General features: G+C 40.9%; 1 protein-coding gene across 1 annotated transcript; it reads right to left on the minus strand.

Moving 5' to 3' along the window:
* Positions 1-8,286: 8,286 nt before the first annotated feature.
* LOC131255290 (disease resistance protein RPM1-like) lies at positions 8,287-11,049 on the minus strand. Its single transcript, XM_058255987.1, has one exon. The coding sequence runs from the start codon at positions 11,047-11,049 to the stop codon at positions 8,287-8,289; it is 2,763 nt and encodes a 920-aa protein (XP_058111970.1).
* Positions 11,050-11,385: the final 336 nt, after the last annotated feature.

Here is an 11,385-nt window from a genome sequence, read left to right on the forward strand (position 1 = left end):
TCATCCGTTTTGCAAACTCATTTTAGGGCATGCAAGTAAAAATGAAGCAGATCCAAAACTCAAGTGGGCCACATGAGATGAAACAGTGAGGATTCAAAGACTATCACTGAAACATTCATATACTTACAAAATTTTTACACAGGCTAAGTTTTATGTGTTTTCACTTCAACCTAGTATAAATAGCTTTATAAATGGGTTGTATGGCATATAAACATTAAAGTAGAGCGAGGAAGGTTTGGATGGAAGGTGTATTTTCTCCTCTCATGTGGCTTACTCGAGTTTTGGATTTTTTTAAAAAAAAATTTCAGCACCTCGTGAAATGAGCTCTCAAAATGAATAGCCGTGTCGATTTCTCAGAAGCATCGCGGTGAGCCGCATCTAGCATCCTACCACAGGAACTGCTGTAACGGCAAATCCGCGTACACCTATTTCACAAACAACACCTTTACTTAACCGACCCAGGTGGTGTGAGGACTGTATGGCCCACTGTACTGTTTATTACAGGGATGTAAATCTCAGTTGGACCACACCACAGGAAAACAAGCCCACTGTACTGTTTATTACAGGGATGTAAATCTCAGTTGGACCACACCACAGGAAAACAAGCCCACTGTACTGTTTATTACAGGGATGTAAATCTCAGTTGGACCACACCACAGGAAAACAATAGTGATTGGATATCCACCGTTAAAATCCTCCTAAGGCCCACTGTACGTACTTTTTATTTGACTTCCAATCTAACTGTTGATTAGGTGGTGTGAGGAGTACTGTATGGCCCACTGTTACCTAATTAACAGTTGGATGACAAATAAGCATCACCTACTGCCCTGTGCAGGTTTCGGTGGTGGACGTCATTATTGATGGACGAACACGAGGGTCGGATGAAATAATATCAGTGCTGATTATAAATTAAGGTTTCCATACTTTTCATGAGTGGCTGTTGCTGGTAGAAGCGAATATATATATATATAGCTTCCTAATTAATATCAAATTTACATTCAACTGAAAAGATTAAAAAATGCTATCAAGTGATTTAATTACGATCATTGCACTTCTTGTATTATCTGGTCGTGCAAGTAAGTAGTCGGTGGCATGATTGGTCCCTGTTTACACCCGGCTTAGCACAATTAGATCTGACAGATGGGATGTTACCATGTGTGACACCTTTGTTTTGGCTTAATTAAATCAAGTTAGGCCACACATGTGCGCAAGGGCCTGGATTTGATTTTCGTGTACAATTATGATGTGCCAGCATGCCAAAGTCTACACGATTAAAGGGTTGATTGAATTAGTGGTGTCCCCTACAACGAGACGGACATATTACAGATAGAATTCAGAGTCTTCTTGGTCACCTATATTGTGCTTCGTTCAAGTAATTTATGAAAGGGCAGAAGGCTAAACCTTCCGAATGGATTCTTTTTACCTTGTGTTAATAAACATAAGTATATAGACTTAAAGACTTATTCTTTAAGTGTGATTCACTACCAAAATTCAACAGTAAAAATAATATGGGAAGAAGATGTAAGTTGAAAGTATTCTTATATTAATGATTTTTACAATAGTAACACTCACGATCAGCTTAGAGGATGATGATTTATTTGTTTCCCAATTAGGTTTTACCATCGTAGCAGGACAATCGTGACATGCTGGATGGATGTATGTTCGTTGCTCGATAGAAACCTAGCGTTATAGTGGGACGATCAATGGAGGGCAAATCTTTAATAATATTTTGGTTGCTCAATCGGAACCAGGCTCTGTGGCAAGATGGTCGGTGAGATGACAACATGTTCATGATCTTGGTCGAAACCAAGCACGTGGTAAGACGGTCGTGGATCGACTATCCGTTTGTCATATGATGTTGACCATACTTTGTAACGAGATGGCTTGCAGAATCACCCTATACATCATAGGAAAGTCCCACAGCATTTCGTTCAAAATTGAGTGATCTTCCTTGCTATCTATCGAGATGTTGTGGATGAATGGTGGAGGAATAAACTAAGAACTAAAAAACTAGGGCCCTAGTTGGTGTAGGTACATGTTGTGCGAAGACAAGCATTGACGCTCCTCGAGCTCTGAGTTGTATGAACAGTTCAAATGAGATCAAAGTTACATGGGCCACACAATGATGTATTTATTATATCCACCCCATTCATCCATTTCGTTATCATTTTAGATCATGGGCCCAAAAATGAGTCATATCCGAAGCTAAAGTGGGCCACACCACATATAGCAATGGGACAATGATTATCACCGTTAAAACAATTGTAGGGCCCACCATAACGTTTATTTTCCATCCAATCTATTCAAAAGGTCACACATACCTAGATGAAGTGGAAAAACAAATATAATACATAGTAAGGGCAACACCCACTCTCCTGCCATGACAATTGGTGGGAGACGATTACAAAGAAGTGGGAGGCACGTGTGGGACCCGGCTTGCCACTTATTTGAGTGTGCGGTACCGACATAGGTATGCTCCACAATAAGGGGTAACACACACTCGGCTGCCCATGCTAGCTGGTGGAAAAGGAAAGGGAGTTGTGTGTGGGACCTACCTTACCACCTATTTGGTACCTGAAAAACCTTTTATCACAAACTGTGCTGGGATATTGGGTGGGGTCCACTGTGATGGTTGTGAGAAATCTAACCTGTTTTTCAAACTCAATTTAAGATATGCCCTAGAAATTGAGGTAGATCTAAAACTTAAGTGAGCCACACAAGAGAAAAAAGCAGGGATTCAATACCACCATTGAAACCTTAGTATGACTATAAAGGTTTTGTATCCTACTGAGTTTTTTGTGTTGTTACTTCATCTGAGTGGAAATACTTTATAAACAATTTGGATGGCATATATGTAAGTGCTATATGTGGAATTGCCGAAGGACTTTGTTGTGCATTAGATATAAAGATCTGAAGAAGTGAATGGCGTACCTTGTTGTGATGTCATTGCTATATATAAGGATGTTGAGGTTTTCTTTTCTTAACACCCTTTAGAGAAGATACGATGAGGCTCAAGCTTCTATCGATAGTGTTGGATTGGGGACCTAGCCTTGTTAATGTAGGTTAGAAGGATGAGGAGTTTGAAACCTATCAGAACTCCTCTCCCCAAGGCTCTACACAAATTGGTAATCCTAATTCTATTAAGACATTGTGCGCATATCACAGTAGCAGCATACTACTCCTTACACGAATTCTAGATGTATCACAACTTAGTGGGGCCTACTGGTGCACCTGATCACATTACCCAACCCTTAGGGCAATCTAGACCATTGATCAATAAGGCCCACCTTATAGAGTTCTTCTAATATAAACATTAGAGCCAAAAAAGTTTTTAATATTGTAGGCATTTTTTTCCTGTAAATTTCCATCTCATGTGGCTCATTTAAGTTTTAGATCTGGTTTTGTTTTTTAGCCCCATGTTCTAAAATGAGCTGTCAAGATAGATAAATAAGTGAATTTCTTAAAAACATCAGGATGAATGCAAATCCATGTACACCTATTTCATGTAGGTGATTTTTAGGCCTTCTTTACTTAACCCAAAAAATGATTCATATCCATAGCTTAGGTTGACCACACCACAAATTCCAGTGGAGACCATAATTCTCACCTTTAAAATAAAATTTAAAAAAAAAAAAAAAAATTACACATGCACACACGCCCCACACACTCATGCTAGTGGAATTTCACCACCTATGGGCACTTGAACCCTTGATCTGGAGTTAAAACTCCTGGGAGTCTACCACCCAAGCAAGAGTAAGGACCCACTGTTAAAACATCCATGGGGCCCAAAATAAGGTTTATTTTCCATCCAATCTATTTACAAGGTCATACAGACTTGGATGAAATGGAAAAAACAAATATCACATTGATAAAAAACAAATAACATATTGATCCAAAACCTTCTGCACTGTGGTCCACTTGATCTGTTAATGTCTTCCTTTTTTCTTTTCTCTGTTTTTTTTACCTCAAGCTTTATTGCGAGCTCGCAAAATGGAAGGACAGTTGGGATATAACATATACCCACATAACTTGGTGACGTCAACATACCGGAAACGGAATGGCTACTCCCTCGCTTGCTGGGGGTCGGTGCTCTATGGGCCCCACCATGATGTATGTGTTTCATCCATTCCGTCCATCTATTTTTATAGATGATTTTATGTTAGAAAGTAAAAAATGAGGTATATAGAAATCTCAAGTGGACCACATTACAAGAAACAGTATTGAATGAATGTTGACCATTAAAAACGTTTTGGGGCCATAAAAGCTTTGGATCAAGCTGATATTTATTGTTTCCTTCATCTGGGTCTTTATGACCTGATCAATAGATTGGATGTCAAATAAACGGTACAGTGGGCCTTAAGAGGATTTTAATGGTGGATATCTAATAATTATTGTTTTCCTGTGGTGTGGACCATCTAAGATTTATATCCCTATAATTTATTTTATCAAACCATTAAATGATCTGTAAAACTGGATGAACAAAATGGATGAAACTCATACATCATGGTGGGGCCCACAGAGCACCGAGTGATGGGGCTGGTGTCAGGGGCATTAGCCAATCCGTCTCCCACCATACCAACCAGATCGGTAGTGTGTGGCATACTAGCCAATCTGCTTCCCACACCAGCTATATCGCTGCTGTAGCTGCGTGCCGTGCGAAGACAAGCACCGGCGCTACTCGAGCTCCGAGCTGTACGAACGGTTGAAAGGAGATCAAAGTTACACGGCCCCACGGTGATGTATTTATTATATCTACACCGTTCATCTATTTTTAGGGAGCATTTTAGAGCACTATCCGAAAAACCGAATCATATCCAAAGATCATGTGGACCACACCACAAATAGCAGCTGAGATAATGATTTTCATAGTTAAACAATTCGTAGGACCCACCGTAATGTTTATTTTCCATCCAATCTCTTCACAATATCAAAAAGACCTGAATTAAGAAGTAAAACAAATTTCATACTGATCCAAAACTTCTGTGACCCCAAAAAGGGTTTCAATGGTAGACGTTCAATCCCCCACTGCTTTTTGCAGTGTGGTCCACCCGATAGTTAGATCTGTCTTTTTTTCTTTTCTTTTTTTTTTTTTTAAAAAAATCTTAAGCCTTAAGACAAGCTCGCCAAGTGGATGGACGGTTTGGATATAACACATGCCCGTGATCAGACCTACAGAACTTGCTGATATGAGGTACACTAGTCAATCCGCTTCCGCTAGTGTGAGGTACACCAGCCAATCCGCTTCCGACAACTAAGCATCACTTATTTCCCCATGAAACGGATTAGCTACTCCGACTGCCACCAGCCCGGTGGCTGGTGGTCTGTGCTCCGTGAGCCCCCACTATCCGTTGGATGTCAAATAAACAGTACAGCGGGCCTCAGGAAGATTTTAATGGTGGATATCCTATCACTATTATTTTCCTGTGGTATGGTCCACCTGAGATTTATATCCCTCTATTTTTTTTCAATCCCTAAAATGATTAGGTCATACAGACGTAGACGAAGGAAAAAAACAAAAATAAGGTTGATCCAAAACTTTTATGGCACCCAGAAAGTTTTTAATGGTCAACATTCATTCAACACTTTTTGCCTGTAATGTGGTCCACTTGAGATTGGGATATAACTCATTTTTTATCTTATAATATAAAATGATCTAGAAAAATAGATGGATGGCATTGATGAAAAACATACATCATCTTGGGGCTCACATAGCACCAACCACTAGCCATTGGCCGGTGGCAGGGGAAGTAGCAAATCCTTTTCCTTCCCCGTACAGGTTTCAGTGGAGGGCGTCATTATTGATGGACGTACATATGAGGGTAAAAAAATATCAGTGCTGGCTATGGATTATCTTTTCCATACTTCCATCATAGTTGCTGCTGATAGAAAATAAAATTTTATAAATAATTGCCTAATTAATATCAAATATACATTCCAACCAACTTTTTCGAAAAAGATTTCATGATGCTACCCGGTAATTTAATTGCGATTATTTTATTTCTGTGTGTAACAGTTATTTTTAATTAGGGTTGATGCCTGTGGGATGCTGTGTGCTGATATTGGTGGCTGGTGGGACAGATTGATTGCTGGACTCTGTACTCTGTGCTCTGTCTTTAGCTACTATCTTGAAGCTGTTTGGGTGGACTCTTGGGCTATTTGCAAGCTAGTTCTTTATGTATTCTGATGTTTGATTGCTGGTTAGATGGCTGCATCAGGGAGTTGTTTGATGGATGCTTTGATGAGGGGAATGGTTTGTTGTGAGTGTTTGGCCGTTGGCTTGTCCTACTAGCTGTTTCTGCTGATCTTGCATGGCTTGATGCGCTTGGTGGATGTTTACTTGCGGTTGTTTGGTGATGCAGGCAAGGACGTGATGAGGTCGATCACCGTCTTCCTTGGGATAACTACTCCGAATCCACATAACTTTTTTGGACTCCTCACAGAGATTCCTTGAATCTATGAGGGACGAAAATAAAAATAATTTCTAATAATTCAAAACAAATTAATTAATTATAAAAGAACGAAATTACAATCCTTTAAATAGTGAACTCAAATCTAAGATGGAGTTTTAGACTCAAAACTCCCTAAAAACGTGACTTACTACAAATAGTAAACTTACTATTTATAGACAGTCATGATTCGTACTAGACTTCATAGTTTTCAGCCAAAAATACCAATTTGGCCTAACTATGTTATTCTTCTAGCTTTTCTAAGCCATTTTCATGTTGGGCACAACTACAACTCAAAGGATCAAAAGTTAGACTCCAATGAAAACTGACTAGTTACAGTAAAAACGAAAATAATAGGGACTTTGACCGTCAATCTGATTTTATCTCGCAAATCTGGTGTGGGCAACCCAGCATAGCAGTGTTGGTTGGCTAAAGTAATTTCTCCTGCCCCAAAATCATATATGATATTTCGAAAAACTCATGTCGGTTTGCGTGATATAACCGTTTTAAGGTTCTGACAGTCTTGACCACGTCCGCCTCTGATCAGGCCTTCTCTAGTCCATCTTTGCCATAAAAGTGTCCCGGCCGCTCTACATCATTTGGCTGCTGGGATGGCTTGTATATTACAAGGTGTGCTCGCGGGTTTCAGATGCGTCGCCTCTGGTTTATGGAGGGCTGTTCCAGGCTAGGCTCCTGCAATTCAGTCCTCTATGGACCTTGTCACCTTGATGTGAAATCGTGGCAATGCCCTATCAGCTGCCAATCCTGATTGTGGAGGAAATTTGGGAGGATGATTGTTGTGGTTGAGGCTGGGGTGATTGTGATAATTAGGCTGATGTTAGGCCTCATGACCGTGGAGAGGCTAGGTGCTGTCTTAGTTGATTATCCTGAACTTTCCCCTGCACTGGTTTCTAGCAGGGATGTCCTTGTTTGAGTGTCATCTCTGCTATCAGGTTCCAGTTTTATGTTCTGTGGGGATATTTCTGCTGTGGAGCCGGTTATCGGCATCCCTCAAGTTGCAATTGGTCTGCCCCTATTTGGCGGCAGCACATTCTTTCCATCATCGTTGTTTATATGTGTGTGTGTGTGTGTGTGTTGATTTTGTATGGTTCGTATGATTGATGAGGCCCATTTCTTTTTGTCACGCTTACTTGAATACTTGTTTCTTTTCCAATCAACATAGTTTTACGTGGTATGCTCCCACCCTTATATGAAATAAAAAATGGTAAGCGCACTTGTTGAATGGTGAAGATGTCACGCACATAATATGGTGGATTCCGGTCCATCCTGTTAAGATTTTCATGGGAAGACAGCATACTCATGAAATAAGAAGCCAATTTTCACTACAATGCTACCATATAAGCTTTTCTACAACACTTATTCAACTCTACGAAAGCATATACAATTGCATGAAAAAGTTATTCAACTACCTAAATGACCACTATGTTGAATATGTATGCCAGCCAACTTCTGCATCAAGTGAGACACCCGTGGTGATAGGATGCCCCAAAATCATGCCTATTGAGCCACCAGGTGGGCCACCCAATGGACCACGACCCACAATCCTTCAAATTCCCATGGTGACTTACATAATGCTTGCATTGGCCTAGCCTCCAAGGCATCCAACTTTCACGCTTGGGTTTACTCTAAAACATTGTAGAAGAACTGGCCTCCTCAAAGAACTACAAAAATGTCAAAAAAAGAAGAAGAATGAGAAGGAAAAGGAGAGAGAGAGAGAGAGCAAAAAAAAATAAAATAAAAAAATCAACTGCAAATAGGAAGAGAAATATAAAAGATTAACCTTACAAGTGCTTTTACTCTGTGGGTGTGTTCTCCATGATCATAACAAGTCCCAGCGAGTCCCTTTATGAGTGTCAAAACATCGAATGAGTGGGATGTGCTGAATGGAATCCACCAACTCTTCAACTCCATCCTTTCTTAGCCCCTTCAAGAAATCCTCCGACATGTCCACCAGGAAGAGATTTTTGAGGTTAGTGAGGTGTTCGATCCACAACGGCACCTCCACCAATTCTTCGCAACATCTAATACGTAGGTCTTCAAGGCAAGACATTGCTCCCTTCTCTACTCTCACCTTCTTCAATCCCCTCAACTCAACGAGCCGTAATAGCTTAAGTCTTGGATATCCTCTTCCCTCGCAACATAACTCTTCTCCATCATAAGCTCGCCATAGCGTGAGGTCCGCCAAATTGGGCAGTGATTGAAGAGCTTTGAGTGGGTCATCCCTCAATCTAGAACATCTCAGACGAATGGCAACCAGATTGCGGAGCAAGGCAATCCATTCAGGTAATTTCTCCAAACGCCCTCTCAAATAAAGATGTTGAAGAGGCAGCAAAGGATGAAATATATAATGCAAGTCAAGAACCTCATCCTCATCCATTGATGTCACGGAAAAGGAGTGAAGGTGATTCATCTTCTCAATGGAAGTGCATAAATCATTCCCATCTTCCACTCTTAGCTTGATAATACCTAACTTCCTCAATTGGGTGAGATTCTGAAGCTCTCTAATGATTCCACTCTCCGCTTCTATGTATGCCAACTTCTGTAGGGATCTAAGACTCCCCATTCCAGCAGGCACCTTAATTCCATCCACATCAGTAAATGGCACATGAAACCGTGTCCTTCGATAACGATAAACAAGGAGGTGGCGGAGACACTCGAGCTCGAGAATCTCAACCGGCAATTCATGTACAAAGGTGCCCTTAAGATTCAATGTTTCTAAGTTCTTTAGCTTCCCCAATGAACTAGGAAGCTTTTTTATCTTTGTATTCTCCAAGCTTAGGTATCTCAAATGCAACAAGCCTGTTAGATCATCAGGAAATATTTCCATGGTCACATTTTCAAGATGGACCACCTTCAACAACCTTAAGCTGGAAAATGATGTGATTGTAGGGTTGTTAGGTAACCGATCCACCCCGAAAATGAACAAAGAGCGAAGACGAGAGAATCCCCCATATTTTGAAAAATTCTCACCACCATTGCAACTGGACAGACGCCTGATTCTGTTAGATGGTAATGTGTTCTGTTCAACCAAAGATGCAAAGAAATGCTCCTCCCCGGATTTTGAAATAATGATCTCCCGCACGAGATCATGGATGCGACAAGTAATCACCTTCCCATATTTCTGTCTTGCCACTAGAACGAGATTTCTAGCGATAAGTGCATTGAGGTAACTTTCAGCAACCTCTTCCATTGACCTGCATTCATTTCTTTCTACAAAACCCTCGGCTATCCATAGTCGAATTAGTTTCATACGCTTAATGGCATAATCTTCGGGGAAAATACTCAAATACAAGAAGCATGATTTCAGATAGTAAGGCAAGTCATTTAAACTGAGCAATAATATTTTCATCATGCTTCTAAGATTGTCATCATTTTCAAGCTCCGATCGAAGGCTACGGTGAATCATCTCCCACTCGACATACGTCTTGTCCTTGATTGATAGAAGACTACCTAATGTGACAATTGCAAGCGGTAATCCTCGGCATTTATCTACAAAGCATTGAGAAAGTTTCTCCAATTCAGGAGGGCAACTATTCTCGTCGTGCGAGTAGAAGGTCTTCTTACAAAACAGGGACCAAGCCTCTCTTGGATGCAGAGGTTGAAGATTGTAGATATGATCAGAGAGTCTGACGCAAGAAGATGATGCAACATCACCTTTGCGTGTGGTGATCATTACCCTGCTACCACATTCGCTATTGGGTAACCCATTTCTAATGAGATTCCATACATGAGTACCCCATACATCATCAAGAACAAGTACATACCTTTTGTTTTGCAAGTAGCTTCTTAGGACTTGGATTAGCTCGACCTGTGTCATCGCATCTACTCCTTGGGGAGATGGATCTTTGTTCGCTTCTAAGAATTGCTTTATCATGCTTCGAAGAATATCATCTTCTTTGAATGACTGAGAGACAGTGATCCAAGCATATGTTTCGAAACTCTTCTTCACTTGTTGGCTATCATAGACTTTCTTTACGAGAGTAGTCTTGCCAAGGCCACCCATCCCAACCACAGAAATCGTTGAGAGTCTCAAATCTCTATTGACTAACCATCCCATCAATTGGCGCTTTGGTGCATCGATGCCCACAAGATCAGCTTCCTCAATGAAAAGAGCATCCAGTCGACGATCATACCATGAATCAGTTATGTTGTTGTAGCTTGAACCACCTTGCTCGATCCTAGTGAGAGCATAAGCATCTTTTCTTTCTGCAATCTTATGGATTTGGGTCTTGATATCTCGTATCGAGGATGCAATCTGATGGCGCACTTTCAACCGCTTGATGAGTCTAGGAAGAAAATTGAAACATCCCTGAGTGCCATGCTGCTCTTGTGCTAGGCCGAGCATGAACTCATCAAGAACATCCTCAACATTGTAGGCGACTTCTCTTACTTGTTTCAACCACGTTTTGAGCCCTTCATCGGTGTCTTGTCTTGCATCGGCATCCCGTAAGAAGGATCTGATGCTCTCTAACTCATCTCTGATTTCACGGACTTCTCTATCAACCCTCTTCAATGACAAAGCTTCCTCCACCAGCAAAGTTGCCAAGTATTGTATTAAGTAGCTCACAGCACTCTCCGCCATCTCTCTCTCTCTCTCTCTCTCTCTCTCTCTCTCTGTTGTGACAACAGTTAGTCTCTGTCCTTGGCTAAACATATGAGATACACAGCATTAATTTGAGCCAAACAGAAGGTGGACAAAAATCAGGATCGTCCATTCGTGAGTGGGGACAACACTGCTGAGATTAATAGATATAAGGGCCTGTTTGGGAGCGTGGATTTGGAACCCCTGGATTCGGAACCCTGGATTTGGAATCCTACCGATGTGTTTGGTACCTTGGATTAAAAATACCCTCTAATCCACGGAACTTCTCTGGACTCCTCACAGAGACTTCTCGAATCCACGAGGAAAGAAAGCAGA

This window comes from Magnolia sinica, chromosome 9 (genome assembly GCF_029962835.1).
Source record: "Magnolia sinica isolate HGM2019 chromosome 9, MsV1, whole genome shotgun sequence".
Classification (NCBI taxonomy): Eukaryota; Viridiplantae; Streptophyta; class Magnoliopsida; order Magnoliales; family Magnoliaceae; genus Magnolia; species Magnolia sinica.

What these genes read in the sequence shown, in the direction of transcription:
- LOC131255290 (XM_058255987.1), bottom strand. Translation starts at nt 11,049, where the DNA reads ATGGCGGAGAGTGCTGTGAGCTACTTAATACAATACTTGGCAACTTTG.